Raw genomic sequence first — 15,981 nt, 5'->3', positions numbered from 1 at the left:
TTGAGCCCCGCGTTCGGCTCTGTGCTGACAGCTCAGAGCCAGGAGCCTGCTTCGGATTCTGTGACTCCTTCTCTCTCTGCCCTTCTGCCTCTCACACTCTGTCTCTCTCTCAAATATAAATAAACATTAAAAAAAATTTAAAAAATGAGTAGTGAAGCAAATGAGGTCAAAAGATTGACTAGTGGACTTTGAAAATAGGAGAAAGACAAGAAAGCAGGAGTTAAAATGAGAATAAAGAACAAGTTCAACCAGAAAATGGAAAACTGTACACCTAAAAAGCAGTTCCAAGTTCAGGGTGTTAGAAGTAGAACATTTCTAAGCACTTCCTTGTCAGGTCCCAAAGCATGGCTATGCCTAGCAATACCTAAAGTGGAGTGCAGGTGGACATCACTGTTGTTCAAAAGGTGAAGAAACTGTTATTTCGGAGAATTAGAAGGGTCACAGGGGGAAGGAGCAGGTCTCTTTTGTTCAATAGCAAACCCATTTCCCAACATAGTGCCTGGTATACAGTAGGCATTTAGTTAACATTTTTTGAATGAATGGATGGATATTATAGCACTTATCATAGTTATTTGTTTTCCTATCTTCTTCCCCTACTGGGCAATAAGGTCCTTGAATTTTACTTATTTCTGTATCTCTAGTGCCTAGGATAGGTAAGAATAGGTGCTTGAATCAAGATCTAAGGAAGCAAATGAGTAGTGAACTGCAAAGAATAATGACAGAGAACGGGAGAGACAGAAAACTTGTGAATCAGGTGCTAATGTCTTCAAGGGAGGTGAAAGAATACCTTGTAGGTCTATAGAAAGGACCTTAGATAGCCTTTGAGTAGTATAAGCAAATGGCATTGACTCAAAAGAGGAGAGATTGATAAGAGGAAAGAAGACTGGATTTGGAAGTAGCAGTAGGACAAAGAATATTTCAATTTCTCTTCCCCCCGCCCCTGTGAATTCTAGAGGAATTGGCACAGTGTGTTTTCTACTCTGACCACCCCCCATCCCCACCCAATCTGTCACCTAGCCCTCTCATTATTCCCCAAATTTACCTTATCTTGCTTCCTGTTGCTCTCATGCTTCAATATCCTTTTTGCCAATCCCTCTGCCTCCAGACATTCTCTCGTTGGCCTTCCATGCAACAGCAAAAATCAAAGTTCCTAAGCATCATTCAGCAACATCAGTATTTATATTTCTCCAGTGACTCCCATTTGACTGTCAAACCAAATGAAAACTTCCAGTCTTGAATTTAAGAGGGTCCACCATGTAGCCCTCACATGTAAACTGTCCTCACTTGCAGTTGCTTTGAAGTTTACACTGTGTACAAATTACCTTACCTTTTCCAAAGCTTCTAATTACCCTTTTCTCCATCCATCCATAGCCCTCTTCATCAGAACTCCCTGAGGACTCGTTTTCTCTTCCTGGCTATCACTAAAAAAACTGTTCCAGAAACACATTACCTTTCTTTATCCTTTCCTCTGCCCTAGTACCAAACACTCATGAATGTTATATGTATACACTTTCCTTGTGTGTCAATATGTGATGCCCTATCAATTCTATCATAGAAGTATCTCCCAAATCCGTCTCTTCTTCCCTGACCTTGCTGCCACTGGCCTGGATTGTTGCAAAAGCCCCCTTATAACCTTCAATGTATCTTATGCTATAGTCAGAATATCTTTTCTTTTCTTTTCTTTTCTTTTTTTAATGTTTGTTTATTTTTGAGGGAGAGAGCGAGCAGGGGAGGGGCAGAGAGGGAGACAGAGGATCCGAAGTGGGCTCTGTTCTGACAGCAGAGAGACCAACACAGGGCTGGAACCCACAAACTGTGAGATCACAACCCAAGCCAAAGTCAGACACTAGCCGACTGAGCCACCCGGGTGCCCCCAGAGTATCTTTTCAAAATGTAAATCTGATCATTCCCCCAACACACATACACACGTGTAAAGACACAGACACATGCAATGTTTGAGATATTTCATACTCCTAAAGTAAAAGCCCACTCATTAGCCTGCCTTGGCATATCTGTGGCCCTTTATGCCCTAAACCACATTTACTTCATTAGCTTCACTCCCACTACTGCTTGTTTCAAACCATCATGCTCTTATGTATGCAGTTCCTTCTCTGAAGCTAGTCCCCTACTAATGACTCTTACAACCATCCTGCTTCCAACTCCACTACCTTCACCCCACATGCCTGTAAACTTTTCCTCATCTTTCTTTTTACTTTTTATTTTGATAATTATGGTTTCAAGGGAGTTTGCAAAGAAATGTACAAGAAAGTTCCATGCACCCATCTTCCAGCCTCCTCCAATGTTCACATCTTGCACAATTATAATTCAACATCAAAATCAAGAATATGATATTGGTATAATTCATAGAGCTTATTTCACTTTTCATCAGTTATAAGAGCTTATTTCAGTTTTCATCAGTTATACATGCACTCTGTGTGTGTGTGTATGTATGTGTGTGTGTGGCTCTATGAGATTTTTATCACATGTGTAGCTTTGTATAACCAAAACCACCACCACAATCAAGGTACAGAACTATACCATCACCACAAAGTTGTCTCATACTACCATCTTATAGCCATACCCATCCCTAACTACTGGCAACCTCCATCTGTTCTCCATCCCTCAAATTGTTATTTAACAAATGGTATGTAATGGAATTGTGCAGTATAGATTTTGGACTGGCCTTATTCAACCAACATAATTCCATTGAGATCCATCCAAGTTTTTTTGCGTTTATCAATAGTTTGTTTCTTTTTATTGATAAGCAATATTCCACAGTTTGGATATACCACAGTTTGTTTAATCATTCACTTGTTGAAGTACATCTGAGTTGTTTCCTGTTTGGATTACTACAAATAAAGTTGCTATGAACATTTGTGTACAAGTTCCTATATTAAAATAAGCCTTAATTTCTCTGGTATAAATGCCTAAGAGTTCAATTGCTAGGTTGCATGGTAAGTCTATTTTTAGTTTTCACAGGAACTGCCAAACTATTTTCCAAAGTGGCTACACCATATTACATTCCCACTCACAATCTATGTGTAATCTACTTTCTCCACATCCTCACTAGCAACTGATGTTATCACTATTTTTCATTTTTGCCATTTTAATAGGTGGCTCATTGTAGTTCTTCTCATCTTTTAAGACCCAAGTCAAAAGTTAGCTCTATAGAGCTTTTTCTAACATCTTCTGGAAAAGTCAATTACTCGCTTCACTGTGCCATCTCGGATACTTCATTTATCATTGTACTTTAATTACTGATTAACATAGTATGAGTCTTCCCCTCAGTTTTGAGCCACATAAAGATAAAAGCTGTGTCATATTCATCTTTGTTCCTGCAGCATCTGGTACAGTTTCATGCTAGATACACAGGGGGTAGTCAGTAAATTTGTGCAAAATGCGGGATAGAATGAATGAAGAAACATTGGTCTTTCTTGCCTCCCTCTTCTTCCTGAAAGTTATAAACCTTTTTAGAACAGAGATCATGCCTTCCTCTGTGTCTCCTGATAGCAGCAAATGGGGTTCTCTGTACATGTAGATGCTTAATACATGTTAGCTAACTATTCAGGTGGCTTATTTTCCCTCTGCACCAGTAGATAAGCACATGAAAGAGAGAATAGGCTTGAGTATTCCTGTATTAAGGATCATATGTCATAAGTTTTATAATATTATTATAATCTCCACAATCACACAATATTTGTCTGCATAGATGAGAAATCAAAACAAAACACTCTTTTGAGTCAAAGAATGCCTCTGCAGCTGAGCACTTTTCAACAGTCTCGATACCCTGGTTACATATGAATTTGGGAGAATGGCATTTTATAACCCTGAATTCTTTTTGCAGTTGCAAAAGGATCTGGAATTTTTCTGTTTTTGCTGCATTGGTATAATTTGACATGTTGATTATGAAGGGGTCATTAACCCCAACATTTTGTATCACTTTCTGACTCTGCCTTTTCTCAACTCTGAAGTATGTTAATTTGCACTTGTTTATATGTCTCTGTAAGAGTTACTCAGTCCCATGAGAGCTGGTATATGTTTTGTCTGAAAACTAGATTGTAAGCCCCGTGAGAGCAGGGACTTTCTAACTCCTAAGAATGCATTCTGGACAGTGTCAGTGTTCAATTAATGATAATACTAGAAGCCTAACTAAGGTCATCTGTCACATTGACAACTTCCTTTTCATCTATGATGCTTATAACTGTCAGGAAAAAAGCTGTTAGGTTGATTTGATACCACTGTATTATTCTACCCAAAATTATCCTTATTACTACTCACTACAACTTATTCTTTAGGGTACTTTCAGATTTATAATTTTGGATAAGTTGTTATTATTCTCTACCCTATAATACTCTGGTTACATATGAATTGGGGAGGGCTGTATTTCATAACCCAGAAGTCTTTTAGAATAATAGAAAGTAAACTGATAACATCTATGCTTTCAAAGCATGTTAATTCTCTTCAGCAGTCTCCATTGATAACTAGATAATAAACTCCAAGGATGTTGGCAATCTTAAATTATCATAAATAATCCTTAACTATGCAGTGTATATGTCTTACTTTCCCAGATTATAAAATGGAGTAAATATATACACTATGTCCTATGGCTATTAAAGTTAATATAAATATTTAAAGGAAGTTTGAGTTCTATAACATAAAGGTAAATTTGATTGTTGGTAAGGTGAAGGTGGAGGGAATTTTTTTTTTTTTTTTTTTGTAAATCAGGTTTAGTAAGGTATAATTTACATACAGTCTGAATCACCCGTTTTAGATGGAAAGTTTGATGGGTTTGACAAGTTGGGTTCCCCCCTTCACTATTTGCTGACTCAGTTATGTCTCCAGTTGCCCCCCCAGACCAAAATGACCTGTCATTTTCTGACATTTTATATCTTTTCTCTTTTCCACAGTGTACTAAAGGAGGTATACATAGCCTTTAATCCTAAAGCAGTGGTCTTACAGCTGGGAGCTGATACAATTGCTGGGGATCCCATGTGCTCCTTTAACATGACTCCAGTGGGAATTGGCAAATGTCTTAAGTACATCCTTCAGTGGCAATTGGCAACACTCGTTTTGGGAGGAGGTAAGTACAAAGGAAGTTCACCAGCAGAATTTGCTGACCTTCTTCCACATTTTTTCCACTGGCACTGAGTAAAACTTGGCTTTCTTAGATTGGATAATACCCACATGCCTGTGATCCAGAAGCCTGAGTCAAAGAACTCTGCCCCTTTCACAATTCAGCATAAGGAAGTACTGTGGCACACTTCTCCTCGGCTTGGCATGTGCATTGACTCCTTGGTACTGTGAAGTCTAAGTTTCAATTCCTAAAGCAAAGGGCCTTTGGTTAAAGGTGCCATCAGATCTTATTAAGAATAGTGGGTGTTAACCTCAGTGGACTTTAATCCATCTTCTCTCGGTGTAGTTTTTGATTCTCAGTTCTAATAATCATCAAACATATCACCAAAATTCTAAGTCTACTCATATATAAGTAGTAAACACATGAATTAAATAATCTAAGCTGAATTCAAGAATGACTTCTCCCTCCCACCCCCACCAAAAAAAGCATGGATTTGTTACAATAAAGCAAAATTAAGAGATCTAGAATCTCTTGGGCATTCTTGCCTTCAGTGTGTACTGATGTTTTGTATTACTTGACCAAGAGAAAGCTGAGTCTATTCAATAGAAGCATTTACACGTTTGTGAAAGTACCTTTTACAACCTCAACTACTTTTGAAGATGCTTTGTTGAGAATCTTCTATCTATCCATCTGGCACAATCTGTATTTCATTGGGTGAATGAATTGTGCGTTAAAATAACATGGTCAAGCAGATTGAGCTTAAAACACAAGTATTATGGAACAGCTAATAGTTTGTTGTTTTGTCGACCTATTGTAAAAACCAGATTAGAGGAGGTTGTGGGAAGGCCTTATGAAAATGAGTGAGCATTCAACACAAATACACAAGCCAGGTCCTTTGGCAGACTCAAACCCTAGAGGGATCAAAATTAAAGGTGCTTACAAGAGACACCCTTTTATGAAAAGCAGGCAAGACATCTATTAACTTCAACTCAGGGAAAAGATAAAATTGATAAATGCTATGTAACATATTACTTTCCTTGACAGCACTAAGGATGTTGATTATGACACAGGTACAGCTCGGGCAAAGAAAAAAGCCCTTTCTACAATATACATCTGTGCAAATTCAACTTTTACACAGATGTGAAAAGTTGTGCAAGCCTTTAGTTAGCATTTTCAAAGTCACTTTGCTTTCTCAGCCCAAAGTTTTGGCTTTTGAATACATAACTCTTCTTATACAATATGTGTATTCCTGAAAATGCCTTCATGTAAAAGGAATTTTTGCAAATCTAATAATCCTGTATGTGTACCAGAAAGAGTTTACTACTTAAAATCTATGTTGGATCTTTTTGAAATCAAATAATTATGCCCAATAAGTCAATCTTATAAATTCATATTTTTCACATCAGGAATGTTTAAGGTAATATCTGTACTATTTCACTTAAATTCTCAACCCCCAATAGCACATAGACAATTAGTGGAGATAACCATGTCCCCAAGCTTCATTTGACCCCATTGAGGCCTAAATGACATATTCTAAAACACCCACTATCCCTGGCCTTTAAAAGAGTAAGGCTTTCAAGGCTTAAGAGAAAGGTGACCATATGTCCCAGTTTATACATGTTATCCCAGTGTAATTATTAATAGTGTCCCTTTTACTGTTAAAAGTGTACCACTTGGACAATAAATTATATGGTTACCCTACCTAAAATAGACCAGCTTCTATTTCCCTCAGGCTGCACTGAGCTTAAGAAATCATTCCATTTCATCCTTACACTCTTGGAATTTAGCTAAAGGCCGATGTTCTAATGCTTGCATGGCAGAACACATCTATTCAGTGCAGAAATATGCTGATTATTAGCCAGTATAATATGGCTGCTGGCTGACTGTGACAGAACCTGATGAGATGGGTCAGAGCATCAATCAACAGTCCCTTCCCTCATCTCATTCTCGTTGATCTCTGCCACTAGGCCTGTGATTTGTGGAGAAAAGGAATGCTGATATTGAAAGAAGGAAGTCTATTTCTGCCAACATTTTCCATTTCTCTTTCCTGGATACTTATGGGGCTATATCTGCCAATAGCTTTAACATACAAATCATATCCAGCAGCCATTTTATAGAATTGTTGCAAATTTCATCACAGAGAGACCTTCATGTTGGGTAGGTCACCTCAAGAGATCTGGATTCCAGGGATCTCAGTCTTGCTGATGACTTGATGAAATTCAGGAGCTTGGAGTCCTCAGGTGCATATTTGTTCAGAGATGAGGGCCTCTTTAATCTTTGTAGGCCTTAGACTTCCCAGTTCCACACTGTGCATGGTCTGACTAATCCACTAAAGTCCACCTACTAGATGGTTCAAAAACAGCATAAAGGGATGTTTAGGTGAAGTTCTGCAAGTTGGAGTTGTCTTTTTAGCCCTTTTATTAAAACATTTTTCTCTCCTTCCTTACCCTCCTTCCCTCTCCTGCTGTTTTGTGACTGTTCTTTCCTAACTTCACAATTCTTGATGGAGACAGGAGGCTATAACCTTGCCAACACGGCTCGATGCTGGACATACTTGACCGGGGTCATCCTAGGGAAAACACTATCCTCTGAGATCCCAGATCATGAGGTAAGTAAGGCTCTGACAAGTCCTCTCTTCTTTAAGGGGAAGAGCTGAGTCATTCCACCTAATCAAAATCACGTCCTCACCGCTCAATACCATTTTGTTGAGAGACACTCCAATAACAATAACACACTGTCTTGGCAGAATAGTGGACTCTTGTTCCAAAATATCCAAGACCTTCTGCCTTTTTTACAAGAGATCTCAAAGGCCAACTAACTTTAATTTCTCAATTAATCACAGAGACTGTGGGAAGGGGTCACCTGTTCACACAAAGAACTCTTTGGAATACGTGCATATTTTCATCCCCTAGTCTCAAAAAAGAAGGGGAAATATTTTAAACACATAAGCTGGGTTCTTGTCTATCTTTAAAAAGTCCCATAGGTGGATGTCACACCTGTGTTCTTTGGGGTCAGTCCTGGTCTTTCAGTTTCCTTTGACTAACATAAAAGTTAAGAAACACATAATCACCACAAAGACATGTCTGGTGTTTTTCCAGTGATTAGTGGCCCACAGAGGTGCCATGTGAAAGGTCATTTGAACCTTTACCATTTTCTTTAGTCATATGAGATGGGCTTTACACTTCCCGGAGCAAAGATGTCTATTTTAGTTTTCCCAAAACAGGTTAACAGAAAGCTGTCTGAGACCTGTGAGTATACTGATTATCCCTTATCTGAAGGTGTATTCCTTCTCTTCCCACCCACCCCCACACTTGGCAGGAAGCATGTTATCACAGATCAAGATGTGTAGTTGTAGACCTTAGATTATGTGACTTATAATGAAGCCAATGTGTGAACCAGTACCTGCAGCCCCACTTTCTCAAGCCATTCCCAGGAGTAGAGATGGTACTTTGGTTACGTTTTTATTCCTACCAGATGCAGAATCTGTATACTTGGGAACATTATTCTTTTTAAAGTTACTATTATTTTTTAAAAATTAGAAACAACCTAAACGAATTTCCTTCCAATTTTCTTCTAACCACAAATGAGGTATAATATGTATCTCTGAAAAATCACTCAACGTGTTTAGAATACAAATTGAAGGCATGCTATAATTTGAGACAATTTGCTGGTGTCAGGGTTAATAGAAGTTTCTTTTCTTGACTTACCTTTGTTCAGTATTTGGAAGCTTTATGAAATATAAAGATAAGCGAACAAATTACATTTGTGAACAAATGTAATCGCTATTATTGCTGTGGGACTATCTCAGATTGCATTGTAATTTAAAGTATTGAGACTTTAAAACTGATCAAGTTATGTCAAAAAAGTTTTAAACTATAGGAGCTTGAATTGAGAATGAGTGTTCTGTTCCTAGGAAACAGTGCAAATCCATAGATTCATCTGTCTTAAAAGGTTGATAAAATTTTAATAAAGATGAATACTGCCTCTGGTACCTGGAGAAACTATGTGCCTGAATGGATGTGGTCTTGGCCTTATAGATAGACATGTCCTATCTTTATGCTGGCACATTCTGCCAGATTAAATAATATACAATGTATGCCAATTGCCTAACACAGTTCTGGGCACATGATAGGCACTTGTAAAATGCAAGTTTTCTCCTTCCCCTTTGCATGCTCCTAACAACTCCTTATACCCAGACATTTATGACTTTGTCATTCATAAATGTGTCCAAACCCTTTTTGAATCCCTTCTGTCATATCCTTCTGGTACAAGAAATGTGAGTCATCCAAGAAGGAACAAAGAAGAAAATTGAAATGACAGTCTTCCCTGTACAATAAGATAACATTTTAATGAAAATTGCCAAAAATAGACTGCACAGTGTGAAGGCATATATAAGTTTTGTGCCACAATACATAGTTGCACACAAATATCCTTGTGGTTCTGCGTAATCAGATCAACAAATGATAGGTCAAAAAATATTTACTGAGCACCCATTGTGTGCCAGGCACTATGATAGGTGTCTTGGAAAATTCAAAGACACTGAAACCTCATCTCATCCCCTACCTCAACCAGCCTGGGAGGGAGGCTGGTATAAGTTCTGGAGAGGTATGTAGATATACAAATAATTATGTTACAGAGCATAGTAAGAAACACAAGACAGTAGGAACAATGACTGTGGAGATGTGCATCAAATATGAAAGGGATTCAAAGGAGTGTACAAAATACCCTGCCCTCCAGGAGCTGAAAATATAATTGAGAAATCTAGTCAGTGAAAAGGTCAAGATAGTGCAGCAGTCAGCTGCAGTCTGGCTGACCCCCCCCCCCCCCCACTGTCTTCACTTTCAGTCTTGGGCTTTTCTTCTTCTATGTCCTGGGATAATAATCTTCCTCTTCCAAATGCTCTTTCTCCATCTCTCTATTGTCTTCCTAGGTCTAGCTTCAAGCCCCATGCCTTTAAAAAATCCCTTACCTAAATATACCAAGGCCCTTTGAGCTCTTCCTTCATATTCAGTTATTCCTTCATTCATTTAGCAAATATTCATTGCATCCCTACTACTTGCCAGGCCTTATTCAGACTTGAATTCAGAGATACAAAGACTAGCAAGTAAAACCAGTGCCCTCAAAAATTTCACCATCTGATAAAGGTGACAGAACAATGTGCTCAAATCCAGGACAGTTGAGGAGAATAGAAGAAATGTTTCACCAAGACTTGAACTAAATCATGGAGGTTGATTGAGAGTTTGACAGGTAAAGAAGAGGGAAAGACATTCTAGGCAAAGGGAAGTGGGATTGGAAAGGACCTGGTTCCTCATGGGACCAGTGAGAAGTTTGATAAAGTAGTAGAACATAGAGTTCCTAAGGGAGAGTGGGAAGGATTAAGGCTTGAATGAAAATTGGAGCCACATTATGAAGAGCCTTGAACACTGCACTAAAGAGTGTATACTTTATTTCTGTGAAAACAGATGAACTTTGGTTTTTAGAAAGCTTACTCAGTAGCACACAGAAGACAGATTGCAAAAGAGAGAGACTTGAGAAAGGCAAACCTGTTAAGAGGTTCCAGTACACTCCTATAACATAGTCTATACTATTCATTTGGTCATCTGTATTTTGGTTGTCTATATTCCCCCTCAGTGCTTAGCACAATATCAGCCACCCATCTTGTTGGTGTTCATTGTTTGAATGAACAACTGAATAAATGAGTGTTTTAATAATACGGATCTCAACATTCACACGGTAAAACTCTTTTTAAGATGGAAGAATTAGAAGCCTTTTGCTGAAAAGACTTCCAGTAGCAAATACCCATCCTTTGCAAGAAGTACCAGGTATCCCAGCTGTAGGAAACAGATGTGCCCATGGAAAAACACGAGATTGCCAACTGAGGGAAGGGAGTTGAGAAGACAAGTCTAGCACAAATATTAGAAGTAATTAATGGTGAGATTTCAGTCATAGTTCTCATGAGATATAAAACCAGTGATGTCATAAAGCCAGTGATCAGGGAGTTGGTCCCAGCTCAGGAATTAGGGAGCCAAGTTTGCCAGCCAGGCATGGAGTAAGGAAGCAATCCCAGCTGGAAGAAGAGCTGAACCCAGGTTGGAAAGAGAGGAAGGGAATCTGCCCATAGGCTGGCTCAGGTATCTCTACCATAGAGAAAGCCCAAAGGTGGCATGAGGTCCCATAAAAAGACCAGTACAAGGCTACTTTAGCAAATTACCCACTCCATGTAATAAAGCTTATGGACTATCATATATAAGAATGTTCTGTAATCCAGTAATACTATTTGGATCCTATGATCTAGGATAGAGTATGGCAGTTATGTTATATAATATATTCATATATACATATATGTATATGTATGTGCATATATATCAGGGATATGTATATACCTGAATCAGATAGATTTAGTAACAAAATTTAGTGAGTGAAAAATATTTACTTAACCAGACCATTTCTGATGGACTGGTTGGATAAACTATGCATGATTCATATGAGGAAATATATGTAGCCATTGAAAATAATGATTTATATACAAGTGTAGATTTATATACAAGTGTATGTTACTGGTGTAAAACAGTCTTGCAGTGCATCTGTAGATTGTACTGAATCTATAGATCAATTTTGGGGAGGAATAACATCTTAACGATATTTAATCTCTCAATCCAAAAATTTGCTATATCTCTCCATTTTCTTAAGTTTTTAATTTCAAATTTTCATTTATACTTTTCAGTGAACAAGTCTTGCACAAATTTTGTTATATTTACCCTTAAGTATTTCATGATTTTGATGTTATTATAAATGGTATTTTTAAATTTCAATTTCCAATTGTTTGTTGCTAGAATATAGAAATACAATTGATTTTATATTGATCTTGAATAATGTATCATTGCTAAACTCTTTAGCTCTAGTAGCTTTTTGTAGATTCATTAGCATATTTCATGTATACAAACATGTCATCTGTGAATAAAGAAAGTTTTACTTATTCCTTTACAATCTTTATGACTTTTATTTCTTTTTCTTGCCTTATTACACTGGTTGGGACCTCCAATATGATGTTGAATAGAAGTGGTTAGAGCAAACATCCTTGTCTTGTTCCCAATCATAGGGGGAAGCACTTAATCTTTTACCATGAAGCATGATGTTAGCTGTTGGTTTTTTCATACATGTTCTATATTAGGTTGAGGAAGTTCCCTTCTAATCCTAATATACTGAGAATTTTCTCACAAATAAGTGTTAAACTTTGTCAAATGCTTTTTCCTCATCTATTGAAATGATCATATGGAGTCCTCTTATTCTGTTAATACAGTAAATTGCATTAATTATTGCTTTTTAAATGTTAAACCTTGCATTGTTGGAATAAACCCTAGTTTGTCATGGTATATTATCCTTTTTATGTATTGCTGGATTCAGTTTGGATTTTTGTGTCAATGTTGATGAGGGATGTTGACTTGTTTTCTTTTCTTGTAATGTCTTTGTCTGGTTTTGATATCAGGGCAATGTTGATCTTATAAAATGACTTGGGAAGTGTCCCCACCTCCTCTTTTTTTCTGAAAGAGTTTGTAAAAATTATACTATTTCTTACTCAAGTATTTGATAGAATTCACCAGTGAAACATTTGAGTATGGAGTTTTCTTTGTGGGAAGGTGTTTAATTATGAATTCTATTTCTTTAATAGTTACATAGCTATTCAGATTTTCTATTTCTTCTTGCTTCCATGTTGATAATTTGTCTTTGAGGAATTTGCCCACTCACTTATAATATTCTTTTATTATTGTTTTAATGTCTGTAGAAGCTGTAGTGATATCCCTTCTTCCATTCCTAGTATTCCGTTCCTGTTTTTCTTGATCATTTTAACTTGTGATTTATCAGTTTTATTGAACTGTATTTTTTTTCAAAGAATCGGCTTTTTCATTGACTTCATTTTTCTCTTTTCTATTTTATTATTCTGTTCATATCTTTGTTATTTCCTTCCTTCTACTAACTTTGTATTGACTTTTAGTTCTTTTTCTAGTCTCTTGTGATAGAAACCTAGTTTATTGATTTTAAACCTTTCTTCTTTTCTAATACAAGAATTTTATGCTATAAATTTTCATCTAAGCACTGCTATAGCTGCATCCCAGAGATTTTGATGTTTTCATTTTCAGTTGGTTCAGAATATTTTCTAATTTTCTTCTTTGATGAGTTATTTAGAAGCATGGGTTTTTAAAAATTAATTTCCAAATATTTCAGGACATTCCAGATATCTATTTACCTTCATTTTAGTTTAATTCTGTTGTGCTCAAAGAACATACTTTGTGTGATTTCAGTCATTTTATATTTATTGGAGTTTGTTTTACAACCCAGCATAGGATCTATCTTGGTGAATGTTTCATGTGCAGTTTGCAAAGAATGTGTATTTTACTGTTATTGGACAACATTTTTTATCATTATCAATTAGGTCAGGTTAGTTGAGAGTGTTATTTATGTCTTCTATATCCCTATGGATTTTGTCTGCTTGTTCTGTCACTTGTCAAGAAAGTTGAAATCTCCAACCATGATTTTGGATTTGGTAATTTTTCCTTTCACTTATGTTGGTTTGGGCTTCATGTATTTTTGAAGCTTTGTTACTAGATATATACACATTTAGGGTTGTTATATCTTCTTGATGAATTGACCCTCTTATTATTATGAAATACTGCTCTTTATCTCTGGTAATATTCCTTGCTCTGAAGTCTACTTTGTCTGATTTTAATATTGTCACATCTGCGCCGATTTTATTATTATTTGAGTGGTATGATTATTATTATTATTTGTGTGGTATATCTTAATCTGTTCTTTTACTTTTAACCTATTTGTGTTTCCATATCTAAATTGAATTTCTTGGGGCGCCTGGGTGGCTCAGTCAGTTGAGCATCCGACTTCGGCTCAGGTCATGATCTCGCGGTCTGTGAGTTCGAGCCCCGCGTCAGGCTCTGTGCTGACGGCTCAGAGCCTGGAGCCTGTTTCAAATTCTGTGTCTCCCTCTCTCTCTGACCCTCCCCTGTTCATGCTCTGTCTCTCTCTGTCTCAAAAATAAATAAACGTTAAAAAAAATTTAAAAAAAAGTAAATTGAATTTCTCATAGACCACGTATAGTTGGGTCATGATTTTTTATCCAGTCTAGTCTGACAGTCTCTGCCTTTTGGCTAGAGTGCCTACACCACTTATGTTTGCATAAATTATTTATATGTTTATATTTAAGTCCATCTTCCTATTTGTTTTCTATTTTCCCATCTATTCCCTGTTTCTATTTTCTTGCCTTTTTCAATTAAATGAGTATTTTTAAGGTTCCATTCGTGTCCATTATTTGTCTATTATCTATAACTGTTTGTTTTGATTTTTCATGGTTGCTCAGGGGTTTACAGTATACATTTCTAACTTATCATATTCTACCTTCAACTAGTATTACACTATTTAATGTGTAATATAGCACCCTTATTACAATGTTCTTCCATTTTTCTCTTTTCCTTCCCTTGTGCTATTGTAGTCATATATTTTACATTTGCAGGTATTATAAACCCACGATACATTGTTATTGTCTTGCTTTAAACAGTCAATATATTTAAAAAGAATTTTAAACATTTATTATTTAAAATAAGAAAAATAAACCCAGTATACATTAGCACAGATAACATGTTATGATTTTTTAAAAATAACTCTACTTTGTGGGGCGCCTGGGTGGCTCAGTCGGTCAGGCAGCCGACTTCGGCTAAGGTCATGATCTCGCGGTCAGTGAGTTCGGGCCACGCGTCGGGCTCTGTGCTGACAGTTCAGAGCCTGGAGCCTGTTTCGGATTCTGTGTCTCCCTCTCTCTGACCCTCCCCCATTCATGCTCTGTCTCTCTCTATCTCAAAAATAAATAAACGTTAAAAAAAATTAAAAATACTTCCAAGTCAAAAATATTTCATGAAAAGAATGTCATTGCTATATATTTTTGCATATCTCTATAATGTCTGGCTTAATAAATGACAGGTTATCTCTCATACCAGCTTCTACAATGGGTTATGTTGTTTTTCTTAAAGTATATGAAGAAAATCCACCTTCACATAGATATGTAGTTGGAAAAGGGAAGAGTATTTCAATAACCTTTACAGATAATTGTGGATATTCTTTGCTACTACACAAAAAGTCTACAAATGGTAGCTTCTTAAAGGTTAATGCTGTGTGGAATCTGAAACTGTATCAGTGAATTTTTATATACTGTTACATTAAAATTCATTTGTCATCTTGTACTTTGAATAGGTATTTGGCCCATCTTGTACATATCAACTATTTGGAAAATATTGGTTCACTAAATTATGTGAATATTTCAAATGCTGAAACATTTTTTGCACTGTCAAAAATTACATTAATATCAGCACTAATCTCATTGAAACAAAGCTTAAGTTTGGTGAAGCTGTTAAGCTTACAATGGCAAAATGAAGTTTTCCAAAATTTTAATTTTCACTCAAAAATGTAAATACCATTATTGGCAAAAAATTATGTCCATTGTTTATCCTAAAGGCTCACTTAATTTTTGAGAAGTATCTGCCAAATACCCAAGTATTTAATGATGGTTTTTCTATCAGTTTTTCTCCCAAGTAAAAATGGTATTCCATGAAAAGTGGCTAGTTAAGCCACGACTTAATTACAGATATGTTATTCTCAATACAACCACAATAGTGTAGTTTATAACAGAAGCACCTTTTTTGTACCTCCTATTTTGTGACACAGAATATCAAATCCAGGATCAAGATTTAATAATTTTTAGTGCTTCACCAAGGACATTCTTAACTGAAATTGAATTTTTTAATGTGATTACATGGCAGTATAAAGAATACAGTAACTATTGGTATACTTTGGTTCTACTGCCTTAATTTATATCATGGTAGCTGCAGTTTTACCTACTATTGCTT

At 36.5% G+C, this 15,981-nt stretch overlaps 1 protein-coding gene across 10 annotated transcripts in view; it reads left to right on the top strand.

The window, feature by feature from the left end:
* The window catches only part of HDAC8 (histone deacetylase 8), a 221,122-nt gene that overhangs the window by 85,456 nt on the left and 119,685 nt on the right, over positions 1-15,981 (top strand). For all 10 annotated transcript variants that reach the window (XM_027053673.2, XM_053202488.1, XM_027053672.2 and 7 more), the window contains 2 exons: positions 4,908-5,080; positions 7,588-7,682. In XM_027053673.2, coding sequence (XP_026909474.1) covers positions 4,908-5,080; positions 7,588-7,682 — 268 coding nt within the window. The remainder of the gene's footprint in view (positions 1-4,907; positions 5,081-7,587; positions 7,683-15,981) is intronic.

The sequence above is a fragment of the Acinonyx jubatus genome, chromosome X (genome assembly GCF_027475565.1).
Source record: "Acinonyx jubatus isolate Ajub_Pintada_27869175 chromosome X, VMU_Ajub_asm_v1.0, whole genome shotgun sequence".
Taxonomy (NCBI): Eukaryota; Metazoa; Chordata; class Mammalia; order Carnivora; family Felidae; genus Acinonyx; species Acinonyx jubatus.
The sequence above is the reverse complement of the archived record's forward strand: the minus strand, read 5'-3'. Positions and strand labels throughout refer to the sequence as shown.